Source organism: Varroa destructor, unplaced genomic scaffold, assembly GCF_002443255.2.
Source record: "Varroa destructor unplaced genomic scaffold, Vdes_3.0 BEIS01000001.1, whole genome shotgun sequence".
Taxonomy (NCBI): Eukaryota; Metazoa; Arthropoda; class Arachnida; order Mesostigmata; family Varroidae; genus Varroa; species Varroa destructor.
Window position 1 is genome coordinate 66,477,590 of NW_019211454.1, and position 26,104 is coordinate 66,503,693.

At 38.9% G+C, this 26,104-nt stretch overlaps 2 protein-coding genes and 2 long non-coding RNA genes across 9 annotated transcripts in view; 1 reads left to right on the top strand and 3 right to left on the bottom strand.

Annotated features, from left to right (window-relative positions):
* Window positions 1–1,250: 1,250 nt before the first annotated feature.
* On the bottom strand, window positions 1,251–14,202 carry arg (arginase). 4 transcript variants are annotated; one of them, XM_022817745.2, is made up of 5 exons: window positions 14,017–14,202; window positions 4,933–5,530; window positions 4,320–4,532; window positions 3,742–3,811; window positions 1,251–3,427 (listed from the first exon to the last, which is right to left on the bottom strand). In XM_022817745.2, exons 2-5 carry the CDS (start codon window positions 5,328–5,330, stop codon window positions 3,098–3,100), a joined length of 1,011 nt encoding a protein of 336 aa, XP_022673480.1. In that variant the 5' UTR covers window positions 5,331–5,530; window positions 14,017–14,202; the 3' UTR covers window positions 1,251–3,097. The 4 variants fall into 4 exon arrangements, with proteins under 4 accessions (XP_022673480.1, XP_022673481.1, XP_022673475.1 ...); XM_022817746.2 differs by lacking the exon at window positions 14,017–14,202 and adding an exon at window positions 11,579–11,728; XM_022817740.2 differs by lacking the exon at window positions 14,017–14,202 and adding an exon at window positions 10,252–10,400.
* On the top strand, window positions 6,305–11,585 carry LOC147758994 (uncharacterized). Of its 3 annotated transcripts, XR_015328810.1 has the most exons (5): window positions 6,305–6,723; window positions 7,040–7,861; window positions 8,335–8,931; window positions 9,352–9,405; window positions 11,381–11,585. It is a non-coding gene; the product is annotated as an uncharacterized LOC147758994 (long non-coding RNA). The 3 variants fall into 3 exon arrangements; XR_015328807.1 differs by having other exon boundaries at window positions 6,305–7,861; window positions 8,330–8,931; XR_015328804.1 differs by having other exon boundaries at window positions 6,305–7,861.
* A 2,653-nt stretch (window positions 14,203–16,855) lies between the features above and the next one.
* LOC111243518 (uncharacterized) lies at window positions 16,856–21,655 on the bottom strand. The gene is made up of 3 exons (XR_002670519.2): window positions 19,315–21,655; window positions 18,234–18,292; window positions 16,856–17,906 (listed from the first exon to the last, which is right to left on the bottom strand). It is a non-coding gene; the product is annotated as an uncharacterized LOC111243518 (long non-coding RNA).
* A 2,858-nt stretch (window positions 21,656–24,513) lies between these two features.
* LOC111245235 (uncharacterized) overlaps window positions 24,514–26,104 on the bottom strand; it is an 8,970-nt gene continuing 7,379 nt past the window's right edge. The window contains exons 6-7 of the mRNA XM_086985811.1: window positions 25,415–25,642; window positions 24,514–24,827 (exon numbers count right to left, since the gene is read on the bottom strand). Coding sequence (XP_086841937.1) covers window positions 24,603–24,827; window positions 25,415–25,642 — 453 coding nt within the window. The 3' untranslated portion in view covers window positions 24,514–24,602. The remainder of the gene's footprint in view (window positions 24,828–25,414; window positions 25,643–26,104) is intronic.

Here is a 26,104-nt window from a genome sequence, read left to right on the forward strand (position 1 = left end):
GCCTCACCCTGTCCGTAACATGCTCTGCGCCTTGATCTCCCGAATTACTGCACCCTTATATAAAGAACCAAATAGAAAGAAGCAAGAGGGAGAGAGCGAAATCGATGGAGACTCAGGAGTAAAAAGAACACCATCCTGAAGAAGATCCTGAGACTATAGCCGCCTGTTCCATGCTTCAGTGGTTGGTTGGTTTTTCGTGGATCGGGAGGAGCCTCATCCCCTCAAGATGGTGCCACCATCTCAAATAATATTTTTACCATCTCTATTGCCTGTCTTGTGCCTATCGGCCAATGTGGCTTAACGCCAATGATGACTCACTAACTATATTTGTGTAGTGATATCAACAACCAAACACAGTCTTTGCAATTTCCAATGACAGATGTCCGTTTTCGTACGTTATACGGTGCTGGTCTCTTCCTCAAATGTTTTACCTTTTTTCATTCGTCATTTTTTCTGATGCCCAACTGCCTATGTCAAGAGCTACCTCTATTGATCTATGAATGTGATCTTGGAACTGCAGAGTTGTCAATAAGGTTGCTATTACTATTATTACACGCCATATAGTGTAATGGGGTACATATAGATTTCGAATGTAGTCCACCTAGCTACAGCTAATGCTTATTTCCCTTTCACAAGACGGTTTACAAGGGAATGAATACGTGAACCGACATCAATTTCACCACAGCCAAGAATTTTCAGCTCCTTTTGAGTTAAGCATTCAAGAAAATACGACAGGACGATTGCCTTCGGGGTGTTCTCTTGGTTGCGTTTGAAGCTACGAAGAAGCCTGCTTTGGCTTGGGTTACCCTGAACTGTCAAGTATTTTCCAACAAGCCATGCTCCCTACAACTTGCCTTTAAACATTTTTAGAGAGAGGTGAACGAGGCAAGAAAAATGCGAAGTCAGGCGCAAGCTAGCTAAGCAGGCGAATCTAAAGCAACACAACAGGTATCAAAGGCATCGGACGGGCAAGACAGGGGTAAACATTCTCAAAGTACAAATGAGAAATCATTGTATGCAAACAATGTCCACCAATAAGTGCTGGAAGCCGGAAAACGTTAGTATAGAAATTAAAAATAAGGTGATCTATTTTCTAGGCCTGAAAAAGGCGCCATAATCGTCATATCTACAGGCCTCGGCAGGCATCAATCTCATTGCCTCATTCGTAAAATGTAAACCTCCCAACCATTTAGAATAAAAGGAATTAATTAAACCATGTGCTATAGACAACTCATTAAAAACAAATCTCCTTATGTTGCTTTCAGTTTATTTAGGTTATTCACTCAATGACTGTGAGACGTCAAAAAAATTTTGCAAAGATATTAGACTAGGTAACTACAATATCCGCCAACTCCTTCTCAAAGGCAGGTAAGAGTCGAATCAAATCAAGCATGCTACAGGCCCACTATTTTTTTTAATTTACGTATTTGTTGACCTCAAGCGTTGGGAAAGCCGTACCATCAGTCAGGTAGATTCTAAGTACTGAGTACAATAGTATGAGTATTAACTACGGTGGACGCCATCTACGATGTTGTCATTTTGCATGAAGGAAACCTACGAGGCTGTTACAAATGAATCTCGCGAACATTCAAATTTAGTAACTTTTATAACACGAGCCGCTAGCAGACGAAATTTGGCTGGTAAATATTCCTGCAAACTTATGAATGAAAACAGTTTGAGCTTACTCCAAAGGAAATTGACTCAGAACGAAAAACATCTTTTAATCTCGAAAATTAACGTTCAGTGGCCAAGTTCCTTTTCCTAAGCCAGACAGCTGCGGAAATTAGTCGAAGACTGGTAAAGACACTGTACGTGAATAGTGCAAACGTTTGAAGCGCGAAGATTGAAGTGATGAAGAGAAGCAGAAAGGTAACCAGATGGCGGAACCCGACGAGCTATAATACACTGCCGCAATGTTGACAAGAGCAAAGCCTCGATTCTAAAGACTTTTTCGACTAAAGCTGGCATTTCACATATAATAAATTTAATATTGAAAATGTGAGAACTAAATAAAAAACAGATTCTCGATGACTTCACTCCAGGAGATGCGTGCTGCGTATTCCACGTCCAATTTGCGGAACTAAAACTAACAAAAAAAACCCGCCTGGATTTTATGATCGCCTTAGACGAAGCATGGTTTAATCTCTACCAGGGGAACTAGGCGAGAGAATAGCGTCGCCTTGGAAGGAAATCGAATTTGATGACAGTGTCGAGCAGGTTCGGACGTAAGGTCATAATATTATTTACAATAGACATTTACTACTAGGACATACTCGCCGAAAATAGGGCAACAAATTTAGCCCGTTATGTTGGCATGGCAATCGAAAGCACACAAGCTGATTATTTGATGAGAACGCCAGATCTCATCGCTATGCCTCAATCACCTTCCACAGTGAGCAAACGAACTTCCAGTATGGGCTTCAAATCACTTATTATTCCCATATAAATCCGTGTGATTATAGAAGCTTTCAACGTCATTAAAAGGGCAACTGGTGGGCAAAAGTATTTCGCTATCGATTTACTTGCAAGCACCAAAGATAGAGAAATTACATATATGAACACAAATAATATATGGCTGTCCAAAAGCTGCCCAAAGCGCTAGAACAAGTATATAAACAATAAAGTATCTCTAACGCATAGTAAGAGATCATTCTAGCTTTGCTAATTTAAAACTCATTTAATTTGAAAATCTGCTAGATCACTTGTAACGCCCTAGAGCCGCTAAGCTAGATAAAAGGTATGGCCCTTATCTCATTAGATTCCTTTGTTCCTTTACGAATAGGTTCAGGAATATGAAACTGTAAAATATATATCTTTTTTTCTTTTGCTATCTTTCTTTTGCTTTTTTTCTAAGCTATGATTGTTATTATGACCTTCGTTTTCACACGTTTTATGGACCTATTGCCGCCGCCGCCATTTTAACGTTTAAGATTGACAAAATTTTGCCGCACAGCGTAATTAGACGATCTACACGCGATATACAGCTAACAGTGAATCCTGTTCCTTGTAGCAGTTTTATCCGCAAGGTTAAATAACTAGTAGTTAGTGGTTAAACATCGATAGAACGTTTATCTGTACAAATGACGAGATGCATAATTCAGGATTCGAGAGTGCCACTTGACGATGTATTTCCTTGTCGCCCATCTCCAAACATCCAGCGTGTAATTAACGCCGCGGACTGAATTGTCTTCGAAGCGTCCTCGTAACTTCCAATGAGAGAGTTTACCTCTACTAAATCGAAGACAGTCAAGCTGTGTGTGGACGCTATTGCCTCGGCGAGAACAGCAACTTCCCTTAAAGACATACCGCCTGGCACCGGAGTTCCAGTACTTGGGGCCACCAAGGGATCGAGACAGTCAATGTCGAAACTGACGTGCAGTGATTTGCGGCCTAGAGGGTCCACCTTATCTAAAGCTATTTCTGTTACCTGTAAAGAAACAGAGTTGTAAATGATAAATATATCAGATCAAATGCGGCGATTGTTCTAGATTAATTTTCCTAATAATGTTAATAATGTATAGCCCGTGAAAATTAGGAAGCTGACAGGAATCGAGAAGTTAAAATTACCCGGGAGAGATGGCGCGTATTCGGTTTATGGAGCTAGACCTTGTAACTTTATACAACTTTTAGTTGTAGCCAAAAACTAGAAACTTTATGACAAAATATCTTGAAAATACATTATTCAAATGATGTCTCTGTTTTAAATTGCTTTTAGCCAGCATTAGTACGTGCATCGTTTACCTTGTGAATGCCAAGGGCATCCAGTTCGCGCATTGAGAAGTTCGGGACCTGTAGCTTCTCCAAAAACCACCTAAAATAAGAGCAATCGGTGTTCGGGGGAGAAATATTAAAACTTTCATTAACAGTTGCAAGTGTAGGCGCCAGTTTAAGTTTATGTGGGGGAATTGTATGTGATATTCAATTAAAAATTTGCAGGTTTAGACGCTTTAAAATAGTCGTTGAGAGGCCCTGAAAGGTCACATAATGAATTTGGGAGCCAGTCACAGCCTGTTTAGAGCACCGAAATAGAAACATTGCAGTAAAACCTGTTGTATACTGACTGTAGCTGCAATCTCATAAGGTACAATAAATACTTACCCTATTAGTTTGTTTGAAGGCTAAATAAATAAATAAATGTCGAGACCAGAAGTGCAGCAGAATCATCCTTTTTTGATTGTATATTTTTACCCTATTCACTCAGTTCATACTGCGTAATACAAACGTTTTAAAGCAGTTCACAAGAATAAGCCTCCTTAACTACACGTTTAACTTATATCCGAAGTTTAAAGGGACTATGTTGGCCTTGATCTAATTTATACCTTTCTTGGGGGTCAACGTCGCGTAACCCAACATAGACTAGTGCGTGGGCAGAAATCGACGATGGCCAGTCCTTGAAATCTTCTATGCGGGGTAAATGAGCCATCATTTCGTGCATCAAGAAGGACACCGGCATACCGTGCCATGACCCGCTTGGAGTTGTCATTGGTGTGTTTATGTCGGCGTGAGCGTCCATCCAAATGACAGCCAAATCCCTAATTGGACATCGAAGATACACAAACGTCTAATAGCAATTTTAAGCCGTCCCCCATACCTATGAAACATAAATGACAACTCATTGCTCAATGACAAAACTAATTTCGATCGTTCTCATCCTGTTTCATCTTCTTCACTTATTATATTAGTTATAGTCATAAGCTAAAATCACAATTTTGTTAACTGGTTTTTTTTTTGTAAATTTGTAACTGACAGCCTTAAAAAAATGAAAGCAAAACGAAGTACAATGTATAGTAGAAGGCCTCTGTACTCACCCATAGGTATCTAGGAGTACTGGAATGATCTCCTCATATAATTTTTATCATAACTTCTAGATAAGATGTCTGACGAATACTATATATCAAAAATATATATGACGGAAAATCAAGAGAAATTTACCTTCCTTGCTCTTTCACGTAATCAGCGTGCCCTGTGACGGTACCGATTGCTATGCTGTGATCACCTCCGAGCGTGATTAATTGTTCACATTCCCTGAGGCAATGTATCACCGATTTTCTGATAGATTGCGCAGTTTTGGCCATATAGTGCGTAACATTTTTGTCGCATTGGCTGTACGAGCTTAAATCAAGATCACCAAAATCACGCACCGGCTTCCCAACAACCGTTTCGACACCTGAGATGAGTCGACCATCTTCCCGAATTTTAGCTGGAGCAAGATCGGTTCCTAGTTTTTTCTGACCCCGCCACATTGGTATACCGAGTACACCGACCGACCGCGCCTGACTTGCGCTAGCATAAAAACTCCTTCGAACTATGATCGAAGCCATTTCGATCATCACAAGACACAAATTTTGACGTACGGGGTTCGAAGTTACCCTCAGTTTTTTTCACAACGCGTAAAAACGAATGATCTAAGTTGCTCTTGAACCCTATCCGGTACCATCTGCATTATGGTAGCAAATTATTTCCAGCCATCTCCACACACAGTTGGAAGTTTGCGCTTACTATCGTTGGTCTTAAACTCGGCCCGTCAATTCTGGAAGCGTACGTTTTAAGTTCGTACAGAACAAACTAACGTGAATATTTGACACTGGCCATTCACCAGACACGTCCGGGTGAAAGTGTAAAGTAGAGACGTCTATGTAAGTTATGCTTACGAAGATCACTAGCTCACAACAGCTACACATTCATTTTTATAGCAGTGCTATTAGCGTCTTGAAGCAAACAAACACAATGTATCCCCTCATCCTCGCTGAGGACGTCAGTGTTTTCTATTCGTACGTTTCCACTGCGGTGTGCCGTAGGTAATTTGCCTTGTTAGTCATAACGGCAACGCTGCTAGAACAATTATCATCATTGACTATATTATCTGACATCTTGCAACTACCTCGCTTACTCTCGGCTTTTGCTGGTTTCAACTAGTGAAAATAGGTCAAGCAATACGAGTTAGTGACTGATGAAAAGAAAAATTAGTAAAGAAATGCTATTATTTTGAATTTAGAGTAATGTTATTTACAAAAGCCAATGCAGCTGGCTGGTGCTAAAAGTAACCTTATTGTGATGCTAAAAAGCTTCTTTTGATATTCTCTACGCTGATTTTTTTTACTATATAGTCGTTTCAATGATGCATTAGTTTAACAGTAATGATAAGTAGAAAACTTCATAAGGCGCACTTCAGCAAGGCCTAAACAGGTCACTGTTAATGAACCAAGTTAAATTAACAAAAAAAAATTGTATTCAACGAATGGAAAGCGCCTATCTAATTCGAAATTATTCCTTGTTCTACCATCAAGGATAACAAACTCATTTACTAAACAATATCAGAAAAATCGCATATATTAAAATCAAGGACTTTTAGTCTGGATATTATCGTTCAACATTCGCCTACTTTACATCATTCTTCACTTTATTTGTTTATTCATTGGACCTACGTGAAGTTTATCATATTGACGCATTGATTTGTCCTCCGCACTCCATCGTGTGAGAACCTAACTTGCAATACAACGCAGGGCGTGGTTTGCCAAAGCTATGGCCGCATTTACTTCGATCATGCATAGACGGTGCTGTAGATGGCCTGCTGATTTCGTGCTCGCTTGCTTATGTTCCTAGAGCGGTCGGTACGAGCCGGCTATTATTTGTTCGTAAATGAAAACAGAAGCACATGTTTTTCTAAGCAACCCCATCTGTGTCATTGTTTCTCCTTACAGAATTGTTAACGAATAATTAATTGTAAGCTCTGAATACGAAAGCAGCACTATCTCGTCTACGCCGGTGAATCCGGCTACTAGCGCTAATCGTTCCGACAATTATTGCACGTTCTTTCTTTCTAATTCTAATCTTCGATTTTCTCAAACTTCTTTTCCATCCAGTCGCTTAAATCATTCGTTTTGTATGGATACTTCAATTCGAATTCCTAACGGATCTGAAATTCAGATTTTTGCCTATCCGCTCAAAAACTATCGGTGTACTCGAATTCTTCTTTCAAATTTTACACCTCGAAACTCTATTGCTCCGATCGTGTGTATCTGAATGACTTCCACCGCAGAACGATTTGCTGCAGAACCATCCTTGTGTCAATCGTGTATGGCCATGGCTATAACTTGTGAAAAGTCTCCAAAGCATTAATAAGTTCTCGGGCACTAAGTGTGAAGACGCAGGCAGCTATTTGTATGTATATAAAACAGCAGATAATATTATACATGCCCTTTGTACGTACAAAAATTCGTAACCACGTATATGTAAATATGTGTATAGTAAAGCACATAACTAATGTTAGTCTATTTAATTGTGAGTCAACGCTGTCTTTATCCGACGTTGGTCATAACAGACTTCGGTACGGATGCATGCGTAGAACAACAACGTCAACGATGTCGTTACTCGAGAACTAATAAACTAAATAAATAATATATATATATATAAATAAAATAAATAAATAAATAAATAAAAAATAAAAAGCCTTAAAACAAACCAGAGCCAATATGTGCTTCGACAACCCGAAAGCAAGCCGGCCTTCTATTAAAAATAGACCGGAACTAAATCCTACCGGTAGTAGACATACAGCGACAACAGCAAACGCCGTGATCGACGAAATGAGAACAAATTTCATGCCAAGGAAAGAGGATCGTCGCAATTTCTATCTATATGTCCGATTCGGACTTACATCATTGTGTGATACTAGAGGACACCGAAATAATCAAATAGTTCCAAAAATTCGAAATTGATTCGCACTTATCATCGTTCGTTTAATCCAAGCAACAGAGAGACAGATGCCCCTTGAAGAACTCTAAAGCGTCTCAACTGATTAAAACATTTGATACCTTGAAACAGAGATCTGGTTATGCAACTATGTGAGTTGCTAGAACTATTGGTGAGTTGAAGAAAAACAAAATAAGAGATACACCAAATACCTTCGATACATAACATTTGTAGAATAAGCCCTAAATATACTCAGCAAGAATGGTTGGATTAAGTTACCGGAAATGATTTACCATCTACACGACTTCTTTTAGCAGTCAGCTTTTTTGAGTGGATTGTGTAAGTCAGGTGATTTCTATTGCTCAGATAATTGCAGCTTCAAGACGAATTTTTTGCACTTCATATCGCACCTATCTAAGCGGCAAAAAATATCTCTAGCTAGCCCATAGTCATACACATCTTCGAGGTGAGCAGGTAGATAAACTTAAATTATATTGCGAACCCTCTTTCTGGAAATTCTCCGTCCAACACCATTAAAGGCAGGTCACCTTGAATTATCTTACTTTCTCTAATAATTATAGCTATAGTTTTTGTTGCGTATACTTGTGCTCCGAATACAATTTTCACATGTTCATGGCAGGACAGGTCACCGCGTGTTTCATTGGCCTGGTCCTATGCATTCGTAATCAGCTACCCGCCTGGTCGCGCCCATTCAAGCTTCGCAAGGAGTCCGAACACTTCCGGTAGGAGCCGGAAATGCACTCTGAAGGGTTCTTTCGCCTCAGCGAACGCTCAAGGCGACGCCACGCAAGGAAGCCAGATGAGGGTATCTGCATGCGTGCACGTATGTGAACTTCGAAGGGAGTGGTCATGCTTGTAGTGGGGACAGTTGCGGCAACGGGGAAGGCTAATGTGATTGAGGAAGAATGCACTGAGGACCACTAATGAATTCATTTGAACCCCGTCTGAATGAAAGAAAGCTTTCGTCAAGGGACACTGAAAAAAGGAATCTTTGAGAGAAAAGTTTGTGGGAGAACTTGGAAGAACGAGCCATAACCCGATCGGCTCAGTCAGATTCGTCTTAACGAAGTCTGATACAAGTAATGAAATAGAAAGAAATTCACACAGGCACCAACCACAACAAAGGAGGAGCAAACATGCGTAAAGTGGGCGTCACAGTGAGTGGGATATGTGTGAGAAAAACTAGCACAACGGATGGGAGCGGTCGCCAATATGTGGCAGGTATGCATATTTAAGCTAAGAAAGCTCTACTTCTTGAGAAACCTATATATATATATATATATATATATATATATATATATATATATATATATATATATATATATATGTCTTTTGATAATTATCCCATTGCTCACTAAAATAGCCAATTAGATAGGGCTAAGATAGATTGGTAACTTAATAATAGGCATTGTACAGTTTCTATGATATGTTAGGACCTGTTTAGCTCGCGAGGGGAAACTGTTCTAAATTTTTTTCCTAGATTTTTTTTGATGGAATAAATTTGTGTCGTACTTCCAGAGAAAGCAATTGAATTGTATTAGATAAGTACTAATGGATAAGCTATGGTCGCAAATGAGCCGAAAAAACAGTGAAAAATGCAACGTTAAAATAGCGGGATGCCTGTATTAACTAATATTTCAGTGTTACCTGCGAGTTCCGTCCTGGCAATGACGCTGTCATACTAAATCTTCAAATGTAAGTTAAGCATCACTACATAAAAGATTAAAAAAAAAAAGCAAAAAGTTTAGTCAGCTTTCGAGTAATAAGGCGCAATGATACGAACTTAACAAGAAATGGTTCTTTGTCGCAGTAAGCGAGCTCCATCAATTGCATTACCTACGGAAAACGGCCTCGGAGGAATACATTCACCTGCCCCCGGGGGCCAACCCGTTCCCTGGCTGAATTGAGAAGTTTAATGAATTATTGAATTATAATTTGTATCTTGTATGAAATTTTAGAAATAAGTTGACTTAGTGTTTTCTGGTTAGCTCATTTGTACGAATAGTGTCGAAAGGAGATGGCTAAAAAGCAATTTCTCAATTGGTCGTACTCAGAAATAGACGACAAAACTAAATCAACGAGATAGGAAGCTTCCATGAGACATCGTTGGTAGAATAAAGGCACCAATTCTTAAGACAACTATTTAGGTCGCTATAAAGTTGATCAGTCTAGAAGAAAGAGGGAAACCCAGCTATTGAATTAAATGAAAAAAAAACAGCGATAATAAAATTGTCCACTACATGCATCGCCATATATTTACAGGTACAGGTTGAATGTACCTCCTTATGTTTGTCTCTTTATAAAAGACAAACATAAGGAGGTACATTGAAAAAAAAAAACTAAGCCGCACATCAGGTTTTCTCACATATCTCATGTCCATATTATTTAGCTAACCTAGACCTAACTAACGCCGAAGCGGATGTGCCAGGAGCGTATATATGTGTAATTGTATCAGCATTTAGGTTCTCTTAAGGTCAGCGGTTAGATATTTTTGTGTTTATCAAATCCTACGAAAATAGATGTCCAACTCACAAGACTCACCTGTCGCCCGTCCTCGTTGTCCCTACGCTTAGTGGGGCGACAGAAGAACCCCATTTCGATTCTTCGTTACAGTGAAATGCAGTGTAACACATTCGTCATATGGTCTGTATGGCACAATGACCTGTTTTTGGTCAGCTTGCCAACACTCGCTGCATAGTATGGAACGACAACGGATACCACCAAATGAGTGAAAGTTTATCGAGAAACAGCTGCTTATTTCGCAACTCGGTAGCATTTCGAGCGTAGCAGAATTGAAAATGGCTCTGTTAAAGAAGCATGGCCTCCGCGAGCTTTTTTAAATATCTGATATGGCCTAACATTAGTTTGGTTGTTAGATATAGCGAATGGAATATGGGTATACTATGAATAGGCGAAAGTGGACTCATATGGAATGTTAAGAACAGCACCAGATCGATGGCTGTATTCTCAGCAGCAAGCTCCAACGCTCAGGCCTAACACGCACCGCAAGTTTCGTTGTTTTTGCCGTTAAATGTATTCCTTTAATAGATTGGCGTATCTTTGTACGTAAATAGTTAAAAAAAAAAAAAGAAAAAAAAACCGAAAACATAAAGGTACAAGGACACTTAAGCTTGACCTCACTAGAAACGAGCCATTTATACAATGAACAGCTAATAACACAGTTAACCACGAGTGAATGACTCGTGAAGTACTAAGACATATTCTAACCGTCTACGCTTGTCTTCGCGAAGTCTGTCGAAATCCATTTGAAGTTGCCAGGGAAACCTTACTAATACACTCACATTTTCACATCACAAAGTTGAACACAACAAATCGAAGGATGTTCTAAAACGGATGAACCTAAATGTTAATTGTTGTTGCTTGATCTGGCGTAAACAATAGAAAGGTACATCTCAGTATTCGTTACTGTTTGATATGAGAAGGGTGTCAATGCAGCGAAGCTACAGAGAACCCTTACCTTTCTCGCTTAAAAGCTTAAATCATGTATTACCATGACAAACTAGTTCAAAATGTAGTAATAATGAAAAACTATGCGCCCAGCTATATCGTAACACGAAATTGGTTCCATCTCGAGATTGTTAATGTTCATTAGAAGTAAATTTTGATTTTCTCAAAACTGACCTCTATTGCCTAACTTGCTTCTTTACAGATAAAATGTAGCTTCTTTGCAACGTCTTGCAGGAAGAAAAACTCCGCCAAAGGAACAACTTTTAGTGTTGAAATCCTAGGTGAATTTGTACAAGCTTTGCAGGGCAACTGGGTACTCAGATGAATGAGTGATACCGCGTACATTGGCTTGTAGGTAAGAAAGGATCACGCTTTATCGGAACGTAACACGCGAACTTACCACTTCATTCGACTGGAGCACGCCAGTGAAGTAGTTGATTCTCATTTGATCGCTGAGATTTACCCTGTATGTCGCCAGCGCGGTGATTTTGTTCTTTTTTTTTGAATGGAATATATTCCCAACATGCTAAAGTTACGAAGGACTCTGAGGCAAGGCTACCACATCAGGTGCGGCATGCAAATGATCGTGAGTGTAAGCAATTCTATGAAAAAGTACCTTGTCAGCAAACGTGACATTATTATAACGAACACACATGTACTGAAGAAGGATCGTTTTAAAAATACAATAGTGATAAGATAGATGAGAAGATGATCGAACAAATTTTTCTAAAAGAAGCGATACCTATCAATTGTTAAAATGTGTTTCTCTTATCTCACCGCATGATGATCTATTAGCTCAATATTTATTATTGTCAGACCAATATTCAACCACGACCTTTCAAATTAGTACATCTAAAGTTTGAAATAAATAGTGCAATAAGAATTGAGAGTTCGCCAGTTTAGATAATTAGAACTGATAGGTTGGAATATACCAATTTAGTAGAAGCGTTGAGGTTTGGAAGACAAAAAGAAATGGAAATATGACACAGGTAAGATCTGCTGATTGAAAACAAAACCATATTTTGGCGTTCATGCACCCTAGCCACTGAGTTTCACCTCTAATATATCTTTCTACATACTGTAACAACTGGAGTCCTTCTAGTTTCAAGAAAATTTTTACTTTTCATTTTACGATAAACTAACTCTATATAAACGTAAGCGCAACTAAGTATATACGAAATGTTAATCCGATAATGATGCGAGCCACAAAATTAAGATTATAAAAACAACAAAACACAGAAGAAGGTGAAGACACAAAAGATAGGCAATGTTGTCGACAATTATTTTCGAAGGGTATTGCAAGTATGACATGTTATAGGACCTTTTGCATCTTACACGATGATATTTTAACTCTCAAAGGACAGAACCTCGAATTGCAGCAAGCAGGCTTCTCTATTTAATCACAGAAAAACTAAGCTGCTTAGCTAAAGAGTTATGACTGGCCGAAAAGTATACGCGGCCAAAATAAGCAATGAGCATTGATCTTTTCATTTGTTCGGACGACAAATGGAGTTTGTATGAAAGAACACATTTAAATTCATAGGGTCCCTCATATCTCTAACCAGGAACTGACTCTGAAGCTTTTTCTTCGGCCGGGAAAGAAGCTCCCTCCCACACTTTCTTCTCGTTCATTCGCAATACATCGCCATCTAAATCGGCGATAAGCTTCAATCTACAAAAGTAACAAAAAAACACCTGCCACATAGCGAAGGGACCAGAAAGAATCATGTGCAGAGTTGTTGTAGCCGTACATGCATGCGATGTCAGGCAATGCAATGTACACTGTTTTGTTCGAGATGTTGTACAGAGATTAGGTTGTATCAAGAGCAAACATCGTGCTGGTATTACATCCACTATTGAAACACTGCCAATATATTTGAATACGATCCATTTTAGTGAGCTGCTTATTGAAGGTTGATAGCATATACGTTGACTGGTCGAATCTCACTGATTCAGCGGCATTTCGGGTCGATGAGGTTGAGGGAGCTTGGCTATGCTATGTATGATAATCATAAACATTATGGACAATGGAAGTACAATTTGAAACATAAAATACAAGTTTTTTAAATGAACATTGCGTTCAGCTATGTTCTTTACAAACATAATCAAAGGGCAAGTAATAGTAGTTACAAAATGTTGATGATGTCTTTATGATGTCGTCAGAGGTTGAGTGAGGATACATAAGTGAGGCATGCTGTATATAGTGCCCTGCGTTTCGCTATCAGCATGACAATTAAAAGAGCCAATGTATATATAATGACCATTAAATACAATGATAGACGATATGTGATACTGTTTTAATTTATCTATCGCATAATTAGCAAAATAAACTTAATCCAGTTTTCCATCTTTAACTGACTTAATGTTCTAGGTAAACGGAATCGATTTATAATGGAGAGCAATAACGAATTTCACGTTTTCTATTTTTGGAGATAAATACCAAATGACTCAGCTGTAAAAATGTGTGTAAGATACCTAATAACATTGATAGGATAGTAAAAATGCATTTCTAGTTACCGATTGCTAACTACAATTCTTGCAAGACCATAGTGTAGATCGGTCAACATTGAATTTTCCGAGTTTACTTTATATAACCATTAGTTCCTCAAAGCTGGGTTTGTGTCATCAAAATCTTACTTGGATGCATGATCTATAGACCTTTCGTCGATTCCGTTTGATTAAAGAAAGCCAATAATAGTTCGTAAATTTATTTTTAGGTCTCTGATGCAATGTATTTTGCTTATATTGAACTTGGCTATTTATTTTGTTGTCTGTTTCAACAAGGTTTAAAACATCCAACGTTATACCAGCTACATCAACCAGTTCTGTAATACGTACCAATCTACCAGTGGCTGCCCTCAGGGATTCCCACACTTTTGTTCGCTAAGCCAAATCTTTGATCATTTTTCATGCTCACCAGCCAGCTTCACAAAACAAACAACATCTTTCTCATTACCAAGAGGCCATACAAATTCATCCGCAGACAAAAATGGACCGTTTCGATTTTCTGGGTCAGTGCGTATTCTCCGACTTTGTTGGCACCCTCTACTCATTGAACGGATTGCATATAACAGCAGTGCATTTAAAAAAGGGGAAGGAGATGATCGGCGGACCACCACGAGCATAACGGTAGCATTTCTGTCCCTTCCCTAATTCTTTCATCCGAACGTAACGACTGTGAGAAATTTTGTGATGAGTCATAGCTTACACAACTTGACACGAGGAGTGCGATAGCGAAAGGCTCAAGCGTAGCTCAATTTCGTCATTGTATGTTTCTGTGCGCATGATTTCATCTGTTTTAGAGTTTCGACCGATAACCCATTCGCAGTTTCCTGCACTGTTCTACTGAAATGGGTTCATTTCGTGTATTTGCATGTCCGTCTGCAGCAATGCCTAATAGCTTAAATACGAAGCTCGAAACATTTAACTACCTGTATGTGTACATCGGGATTCACTATTAGGGACCTCTTTCTTTGCGCCTCGGCTTGTGCTACCGCCTTTAATTTAAAGGCGAAGGCATATTTCTTGATGATACCACTCTGATTTGTTTGTTTCTGTTGGGCGAGCCTGTTTACAATTTCAATCCGGTCCGGTGAAGCTTTCCTTTTCATTATTTACCCCTTCGATGCTCATTTTCTGCAGCGCCGCTTCAGCGAAACTCGTTCAGGCAACCACCTGGCGCTTGTCCTTAGCACTAGCTCTCTCTGAAGGGCAAAGACTAACGAAGCTGACAATTAGAAATTCCCTAAGTTTAATCAAGGTGCTAGCATCTATCTACTACTACCATGTACTCATCAGCTACAGGAAAAGACATTGTATTACTAGCAAGTTAATGCCTAAAAGGCACGACCACAAAGAGTCCAGGTTTCCTTTTCTTCATCATTACTGAACATGGACGAGTAGGGAGAGTTTTATTGGATTACAATTTAATCGCGGATCCAGACAATTGTTTAAACAGTTATACATCATCGTATAAGCACTAAAGTCCCCTGTTCCCAAAAAAAAAAGCAGCACTGTTATTAAGATTAAAGATTATGCAGTTCGCCTGTCTAAAACATATCAGTGCGCTAGTGGTTGCATCGGTACTAGCAACGATAATGAGAAAGCTAGTCAAATCAGATAAGGAGTATAACAACGCTAATCTGAACTAAAACGGCCAGCCTTATTAAGGTTCAGAAAATAACAACGGCATATTATCAAAAGTGTTCAGTTGTATGTCAATTTTTAGTTATTTTGCTGTTTTTGTTTTGTGAAGACTTAAAAAACAAATAGCATATATTTAAAAAATAATAATTAAATAAGTTGATTGAAATCGATCAATACTAGCGATCAAAATAACTATGCCTGAAGCTCTATTCGATTACAATATCTCTCTACAGACTCAATGCAAGCAACTGCTTTATTAGCCGACGTCTGCAAACTTCAGGCCTAATTTTCTATTTAGAAACATTCGCCATATTCAATTTATATACTATGTTTGCATTTTATACTTAAAATTCAGGAATATGACACTTTGCCGAATTTAAAATCAATTTCATTTTCAACAGGTTACAGGTCGGCAAACTGGGCTACCTGCTTTGCCCATATATTCGTAAAGCTGCTATCACTTGGATCAAGTATCGATGCAATATTGCTGTATATCGAGTCTAGTAAAACTTTTTTGTTGTTGATTCTAAGTATTTAACTTATCACATTTTATCCCGCATTTCCTCCTCAAGAACCATCCTCGATCTTACTTACAATAGAACATAATGGACCTCGATAACAATTGGCAACTTATCAAATGCATTCGCGCCAGCTTCTTTGAACAGCGACACTGACCCAATGTATTTCTTCATGGATACTTGGCTACGATTTATGGCCAACGCTAGTGAAAAGACATAACTCGTATATATCATTAATTGAATGCTATAATACCTCAGCAAGAAGCCACAGGCCAAAACCGACCTAAAAAGCGACTCGTGCCATTCAGTAGCAACGATACAGTTCGCACGTTGTTTGCATGTCTTATGCTAAGGCATATATGGATTTCTATTAAATACGCACTAGTACTCTCTCAGCGCGTTGTTAGAGTTTTACCGCTGTTGTACCGGCTGTGCAGCTTGCTGTTGGATGTCTACCGGTAATGATTGCAGTGATAGCCGCCAATGCTGGCATATGTGTTTTGTGTTTCAAGTTGGATATATGCGACTTGCATGTACCGACTAACACAATTCGTTCTACCCGTCGTAGTTATTCGTGTGGCTAGGCCTACTATTACAGCGGTAGCTTTATTAGTTAGGTAACTTAGCTGAATTAGAGCGGTGGGAGAAGGGATTTAGTCAGGGGTGGTAAAGAAAATTTATGCGAATTAAACCACTCCTGCTGATAGTTGTGTAGAGAATTCATGCCCTGTTGTCTCAGCGAACAAGCTTGGTCTTAAGCTGTACATGTACGCTTGACGAGTGTTTATTGTTGCATGCATGTATACATCGTGCATAGGCAAGAGGCAAAACTAAATACGGAAAGAACGATAGTCCCAAGGATTAAACCTGCAAGCGGCAGCATATTGATGGTCGTCAACAGAGTTCGCCACGAGCAGATGCGCGGGACCCAGCTATGAAAGATGATGGGGCGTTCTGAGAATGTTACGATGCTTCGCTGTGTGTGCAACGGCTAGTAAAAAAAAAGTCCGAAGATAAGAATAAGCAGAAGCTGAAAATGAATGCATACGGCTATTATGTTTGGTATTGGTCATGTCGAGATTGTTTAATTACCAACTAATTAAATGGTGCCTGCTATAGTTAATGACGCAGCCGATATCACGTCCCAGTAAATATATGCGAAATCTTGAAAAGCCACACGTGGAAACGGAGCTTTTATTAAGTAACAAATGAGTTTTTCTCCCGGTACCGTTTTAAGAACATAGTAAGACAGGAAGGTATTTACGTACCCGTTTAAATGAAACGTGTGTGGTATCATTTTTTGACTGATGCCCCCCTGAGGGATTGGCAAATTCATGAATATAATTTTAATCTTCTTATTGAATTGTTGCGTTTTCAGATTTATATGGAGCTGAATCTACCTCTGAACCATGTCTCTTTGTTTTCGAAAAAAAAAAAGCAGCATAGATTTTGTATTTTCCCGTATATTTACTTGGCTCTAGTGAGATTACCTGTAACGTATTTGATTTTATCTTTTCCCATAGATATTTTGCTCACCAAGCAAACGTTATTAATAAATTGTAATGATTTAATTTGCCATAACAGAGAATACATGCTATATGGTCGGTCTGGTTAAAAGCAGCTACTGTATGATAATTTACGTAATCTGCTGGCTAGATGCTCTGAATTCTATCTGGAGAGTAAGTACTGTCGTTCCTTCGGTTTTGTCTATTGTACGTAAAATCTATGTCAATGCGGTTGAGCTAACAGTAATGATGGTGAACTATTAGCGAAAGGCCAGGATCACAGAACCGTTGAGGCTCGCACCGATTTGCAGCTTTCCCCGTTTTGATTTTGCCATTGTTGTTGCTGTTCCTGCTCATATCGGTGATGGCCCCTTTGCATAGGCGATTTTTGTAGCGTTGTGTGAAATTCTACCGCCTCCACTAACAGCATTTACCAGGTAAGACATCGTGTCTGGCATGCCGCCCATCGCAGATCTACCAACTGGCCTTATGAGCGCTAATGCACAGATACTTTGTTTCTCCCAAGGATACACATTAAGCTCTGAAACAGCATCACTTGCTAGAAAAAAACACGCACAGACATAAGTGTTGTGCTTGCATGCCACTCACACGTCCACAGACGCTCACATTGCATAGAACTAACAAGCAACTTAACGGAGGATCAAATATACATTACACATATGCAATGCACCTTTATTAAATCAAGCTGAACCAATTTATGCAAAGTATGCGTTCGTCCATGCGCAGGTTGTTTATGTATGTTTTTAATAGAGTGCAACTAAGCATACCTTGATGCTTACGAAGGAAACTGCCAGCTAACCAATGACCGAAAAGCTGCTTCGAAAACAGTCGAATGATGTACGCTTTACTATCTCCATCTACTTACCTGAATTCGCAAAGTCCGGGCTAGTTGCCCCTTTTACAACAGCAATAACAACATAATGACTGAAAACAGTGAGAAAGTGATTACGAAAATAAACGACTGTATGTTATCTTACCTGCCTGGATCGAGATATTTCATTTTTTATTAAGCTAGGATATTTCAGGTAACAAATGGTTAGTATTTAGCTTTATGCGTGTCAGTGCATCTATGCTACAAGTTCAGCTGAAGAAGTAAGTTACAGCGAGAATAAGGGAAAAAACAGCTGGAGTAAGTACATACTGAAGTCGATATGGTGATATATATATAATGGATATTAATCTGTACAGTGCACCTGTATTGTTTTGTTGAAGGAACTTTGGCAATTATATTAGTTGAGGTAGAAATATTATGCTCTGCAAGATAGAGCTTGGATACTAGTGAATAAAAGCAGGGTACACTTCTTTGTTTCCAACTTGTCAGTTGTAAAATATTGTCTAGAAGGACACTATCGTATTACGAGGCACAATCGTGTATGAAGACATACACGATTGTTTAAATATTATTTGTGATAGTAATCTTTCTAGCGATCAGCGCCTGTAGACCGGTCAAAATGACTCGGTTACAATACACCGTCTCTTTTATAAATAAATGAATGTGTGCTCCTAGGTTTGTCGTCAACAGCTCCATAGTTTATTCTTCTCACCATGGAAATTCAAAGTTATCACCGATGCTTTCACTGATAGTAACTTATCAATATATGGAATACGTTAATTGAAAATGCGAGATCAGAATTTGGTTCCTGCTCATAGTGGGAAAAGGTCGTGAATTGACATAAATTATTTCTAAAACCCGTGTGGCCTTAGGGAAGTTGACTATAACAAACATGGTGTTTTTGATCAAGAATTAAAGCACGATTTGTTTTAATATCAAAACAAGACATAGCTAGTAGAATTTAGCTTAAAAAGAAATGACTACCAGTCATTTCTTTTTAAGCTAGCTAGATGTTTTTTGCGCGCAAAAATTAAACATAGACATTTCATAGAACTCATTGTTACTAAAATCAAAAATAGTAGAGTGTCTGAGTATAAGAATGGCTCACACATACCTCATCGAAACAAGCAATTTTCTGCTAGGATAACGCTACATTGATAACTAATTCTCGACACCCGATATCACAGATACCCGAGATAGCCAAGCGACAGACTGGAAAATGGCTATGCTTCGTTTCCTTTACGTATAATAAGATGGAGGCACGAGCTTCCATTCTCACTCCTGTCTCTGCTGTGTCCGATTCTTCTGCTTCCTATTTGAGACCACTATGACTGGCTTTCGGCTTGCGGTGTCCTAATTCCTACAAAAGTAATCGGCAAAGCCTAACAGAAGTTGGTTGCTCCTTTTGCCGCTCCGCTTCGTTTGAAACAGAGAAACTGTTCAACGAACCCCTAGCCTTGAGTCAACAACCCTCTACTGCCAGTCGTGCTGTTACCGAGTTAGCATTTATATTGCAATTCGTCTACTCATGCCAGTGCAGAGAAGTAACGAAGACCAGGATATAAAAGGTATCCAAAAGGAGAAAGGGTATCTTCCATCAGGGAGGAAGCATCCGTAAATATCTCTAGCTCGGTCTTCTAAAATATGATTAGTTACTATCAAAGCAAGTTTTCCGAGAATAGGCGATATTAGTGAGCGGATTTCAGAACACCGTGACGTAAAATAAATGACAAAAGAGAGATGACAAGCCATTCGCACCCTTTGGATTGGGTAAAAGACGCAAAGCAGATTTTTCTTCGCAATTTCACGTCCATTCTATGTAATATACGATTATATCAAGGAATAAACGGTAAATTTTAAAATCAAGTCCCAGAAGTTCCGTTTTGCCTGAAATCTGAACGTGGCAGTACACACACAAAGAACCGCACCACTTCTCGTCAAATTCTCCGACGTGGTCATATCATAAACTAAACACTGGAGAATCGCGAAAGTAACCATGATTGACAAGAATCAATCATAGAAAAATCAAATCTGGCTTAGACGACAGTTGAAGTCGGAGCCAAATAATCCTGCTTGTCGACCCTTTACTGAATGCATTATTCATTACCTAGATGATCTCTATTTTCGAAACGCCCTATAGGTTTTAAAACAGTACTAGGCGATGCAAAAGTGCACTGTATGACCGTAATGTAAAGCTACCCTTGCCTTTTTTTATACATTACCAGTATATGGTGAGCACTGTAAATTGGTCTGTCTACCTCACGTTCAACGCGTTTTGGATCAGGTGTGTTTCTATATACGTTTCAAAATAAAATGAAATTTTACTGAAAAGAATCAGTCTAATCCTATTTCAGCCTCCGTATAGTATTAACGGGATCTTTCCAAATTTAAAATTTAAAAATGTAACGAATGCAGTTGTGGTGCAAAATGCTGGATTAAATCCTTGATTGCTTCTTAAAACAGTATGAGCAGTGACATAAGTGATATTAGTATTGATATATAGGCTATTTAGTAAACGGCCGGGATTTTTTTTAACGATTTTCATATGCAGGCTTGGCTTCATGAAACGACATCATGGTGAAGACGATATATTTAAAAAAGATCGTAAATACTAGCGCTATTAACATTCCTCTTTGTGATAGCGCAGTGTGTAACGTGTTTGCTTGCTAAGCTTAGTGATGCGTGGTGGCCTGCGTTTGAATTCGGGCGTAGATGTTTTTTTGTTTCGTGCTGCGAGCCGCGATCTAAAATAAATCCTAACGTATAAGAGCCGGACAAAACAAATAAAATATCATTATCTGAGTAGCTACATCATATTCTGTCGGACTCCGTATCCATTATAATTCACGTAGCACCAGCTTTTGGCCCCAATACTACCAGTTATGATGGCAAGTAAAAAAATTCAGGTTTGAGACCTCCGCATGCAGGATCTTTCTCCCTGGATTGTAAAGATAGGTACCCAAACTCACGAAAAACAAACCTAACATTTATACATACACCATCTGATAGGTAGGTGAACACTCAGACTGTACAATCAAGACTTATGTGGTATCTGAAATATAAGAAAATACGAACCAAATAATAATGTACCCTCCCTGATCGTGACATAAAAAAAAATGCTTGGCATGTTGTGAAGCCAAGATCTCCGCTATTCAGGAAAAGTTTTTGCAGTTTACAATGAGACATTAAGCCTAGCTGAAAATTCTAATGTACGCTATTCGTTATTTGAGAACAAAAACGTTGTGTTCCAACAAGCACAAAGAATTAGAAATTACAGCACCGAAATAACAAAATATAAAAAATATTATAACACATCGTGTAGAATATGATGAAATAATTTCCGCATTGAGGAAGTCCCGTGTTTCTCAACTGGAAGTACTGGCTGGCGTCGCTGGATGAGTAATCTTCGTAATATCGGACGAATCGTAATTGCATTTGGAGTGCCATAATCCTCAAAGGTACTGGAAAAATGATCGATGGGTTTTAAAAAGGGAAAAACATTCTCATATAGTGCGGAACGTATGTGTTGTATGCGAATAATAGTTCAAGGAAAGACACATTCTTTTATAATGTGTAATATAATCAGATAGTAGCTTATAAGTTCGCAGGATTCACAATTAAGAGCATCCTAGAATCCCATCTTCTGTTAATCTTAAGTCTATATGAATGTTAACACTCTTATTATGCAAAAGCGTACATACATGCAAACATGGACCTACGCCGTTTACGAGAGACAGAACAACAAGCTTGTGTATGCTCACCCAATAGTAAATCCATTAACAAGAATCATGAACTGCATAAAACAGCGAATATTACACTACATACATTTCAAAGTATGCGCTAAGAATGCGGTTATATGCTCGGCTTAAGAGGAAGCGATCCAAGAATTAAATTCTTATTATAACTATGATATCAAAGAAGGCCGCGCGTACGGAGTAACTCAATGTATTTCTTCTTATCGTGAGTACCCCGCACACACATTGCTCAAGACAATTTAAATTTACTCGGATTAAATCTAATTAGGCTTTTGAGTGGGTCTAACTTACAGCCCATTTGGTATTACACAAAGTGGCGGAATCTTTCAAGGTCACACTATTGTTATGATTATTATTATAATCCTGCTAGAATCTGCTAAAAAATATTCACAGGTTGTTTTCATTATTGTGTTTATTTGACATACATAATGTGCTACGTGCATTTTGGAGGGCTTACATAGTTGTTTAGCTTAGCGAACGAGAAATTACAAAGAAAATTAAGACTTTCTTACACAGTATGCTACATAATGCCGGACAGCGTCTGCTGAATAGCGAACATCTAGATCAAAGCGATTTTTGTGAAGCGGTTGGTTGTGAACTACGACGAATTCATCATTTTAGTGTAGTGAGCTAGGATATACATATTTGCTTTGTCGTGCCATGAGATCTTTTGAAGGGCCCTGATATCCGTCTCGACAAGACGTTCGTGCAGACGTCTGGCGTGAGGAGGAATATAGTTTGGAACCCGGCGGACTTGTAGGCCTGAAAACTGTGTATGTATAGTTGATGACGAAACGGCAGAGACGACAGTATGCCATGATGGTAAAGACAACGACGTTCTTACGAATACTGAGTCGCCTACCGATTTCGAATTTGCTTCGTCTAAGGGCGCAGAAGTAGACTCCTTCGTTTCATGAACGACAGGCGAGGCTGAAACGGGTATAACAGAAACATGAGGCTTTTGATCGATACACGTATTAGAAAAAGAAAACATTCCTTTCGAAGTTGGCGTAGACGTATCCTGCTTAGCTAAAGTATCTTCGGTCTGATTAGCTATTTTGTAGATTGGCTGTTCCCTTCGGCACAAGTTGAGATCAAATGGCTCTCTAATTAACGATACAAACCACAAATTTTTAGGGACAGATGGCTTTACTGATAGTTCAGTGGAGTTGGCACCTTGTAGCATCGTATCAGAAATGCTCTCATTAGACACTGCGGTGTCTGTTTTTTTACCAGGTGTTTCCATATTCAAAGCTTTTCCGTCAAGGCCCGCCTGTAGAAACGGAGATTTGACTAATAATTCGCCAAAGTTTGGATCCCATTGTACACTTGCTGACCTGACGTAAGCATTCATAAACGGATGCTCAAATTGAGTTCGAAAAATGTTTGAAGCTTGTTTTAAACCTCTGCAAACAGTTACTTCCGACGTGACCTCACACAGTTCATCAGTTGGCTTGTTTTGGTCTAAAGAATGCAACATCAGCTCCTTATTTTTATCGTTTCGGTGCCACCCCACTACCTCAGGAGACTCTGAATCTTCTGATGAAGTTTTAGAATACGAGTCACCTTCTATGACCGAACCGTCTGGTTTTTGTTTAGGTATTCCCTTATCCAATGTTCCTTCATTTTGTAGTACTGCATCGCAGCTCATACCTGCCGAAAGCTTGACACGGTCGTCCGGGACATTTTCGGAGTTTTGGTTAAGGGTTGTGATGCACTTGTTAGCTAATTTTGAAATATTTGAGTCTTGGGCGTTATTTTTTAAAGTGAAAGAAATACTTCTTTTAAGTACCACTTCAGTGCTGATATCATAATTTTCGACAGATGACATGGCCAACTCTGCAGTGACGTCCAAATCTTCTGATGTTCCTGATATATTATTTTCCGACACCGAGTCAACTGAATCTCCAATGAGGATCTTAAATGTAGCTTCTTTAGGAAAACTCGCCTCACTACTACCATAATTCATCGGGGAGCCGAATGATCGCTGAAATAAAGTTTCTGGTTCTATTTTCTCATAAGGTAAAATATTGGCTGCTGTGATCATAGTGCTTTTCACATCCATGCTGTGGTACACATTTTCAGTCACTGTGGCGTTTGAGTCTAGAATTTTTTTTTTTTCAGGATTCTCTATGAAAGCAACACATCGTTGATTCTTCTGCGTACTTTTGTAGGGCGTTATATAGACTCCGAAACATACTAGATGATCTTTTCTATCCATTGTCACCTTATCTTTGCAAATCATATCGGTAGTGTCCGTAATACTTTCCTCCGCCGAAATCGTAACATTAGTTTTACTTTTGTCAACATCGGGTAAGGCAACGTTATTTTGGACAACTGTAACATTTGCCATTTTCTTGTCTACTGCCACTTTCAAATTTGTTTTCATCAGCGACCCTGTAGTAGCGGTGTTATTTAATAATCGCGTTGTCGACTTCGGCTTACTCACGTACACAATGCGCTTGGCAGCCTCAAACTTGCAAATTTCTTTTAGGTCTTCGTCCACTGAACGACTAACTGTTTCTCTAGTATCAACCATTATTTTGTATTCTTTGACGAGTTCTTTAAAATCCGCTTCTTCTAGTGCCGCTTGCTGACCTGATGTCGCTTTAAGCAGAGCTGCCTGGCAGAGCTCCGCCTCCCATTGTTATTTGGATAACCGTAACTTCTCTTTGAGTTGCTCAATCGAATCCTTAAGGACATCAAGTTGTTCTACATGCGCCGATTTCTGTATACGCTTGGTCCATGCCTCTAAGTTCTTCTGGTACGCTTCCTTTTCCTTATTAGCCCGACTTACGTAAACTTGTTTTTTTTCATTTGACATCAGCTTCCATTGAGGTGCGACATTGGAAATCACAGTGCTATCACTGTCCTGCAAGAGGAATCGACAATGACAAAAATAGATCTATATATCGTAGAAAATCATCGAAATAACAACTCCCGGTGAAACCCGGTAAACTGCAGTCTCTCTACTTTGGTAGATACTTTTCCGATTCCGACGCTTTCACGACAAAAATTAATTGTCTCTCACCTTAATCCCATCAATACACAAGATTAGCTAACTATATGCCATTAAAGGGGAAACATACAATTTCTAAATATGTTTATGTAGACGCAGTGATAACGAAAGCTGAAAAATAAGTCTGATTACCACAAAGGCAACATCATAAACATTCACAAATGTAGCGTATCTTTCAAGATGATTTCCATAGAGCCACAATAATAAGGTATAATCATACTTTAAACGTCGCGCCCATTTCCAACAATGGGTGATAGCTCTAAAATATTCAAATTCCTTCTGGTAGCGGTACGACACGCATTCAACCATGGATTAGAGGCATAATAGAGATGACATAGAAATTCAATTTTTACAGAGTTTCCACTATACTTTTTTGAGGTACGTACAGAATAATTCGAGAGGTAAATGGAATTGATTACATTTTTGGCGGTAGTACTTACTGAATTCTGCATCATATCCCGAACAAAAAGTCTATAAGCATTAGGTGGAGGAAGTGGTTTTTCGAGCTGTTTTTCTAACGCGGAAAGCTTCTTCTTGGACTGCCTCAGCTTTTTTTCGACGGACATGTTTTTATGCTCTCGAAGCTGTTCTGGAGTCAGACTCGAAAGGAAGCTCTCGCGCAAATTTGAGTATTGGACAGCTGCATCCTTTGCCCGTTGATAATATCGCTGGAAAAATTAGAGGTGTGCACATATAAAACAAAAGTGTCGTCTGCTTAAATCTAAAGATCTTCGCCTCCAACAATACAGGATGGGTTAATAATTTTGATATGAAAAATGCTGCAATTTGTTAGCAAATCCAACATAGAATTCGGCCTTGAGTTTCAACATATTTTACCCTGCCTAAAGTTCAGTAAAACCCGGCAATACGTGTCAACCAAACACGGAAAGTATTCATATAGAGACAAAACAAGTCGAATTAACACAGAAGACTTTGTACGAACCACATCGACGGGATCTATTTCTATTAATGTGCGAAGTAGGCGCTTTTAAACAAATTTTAGAATTGTTAAGTCGATGTTTCCATTGCTACAGATATATATAAACTACAATGTTGTGCCTCAGGAATACAACATAAGTGACATTTACTTGTCGTGAGTACCATAGAAATTGACTTAAATATTATATATA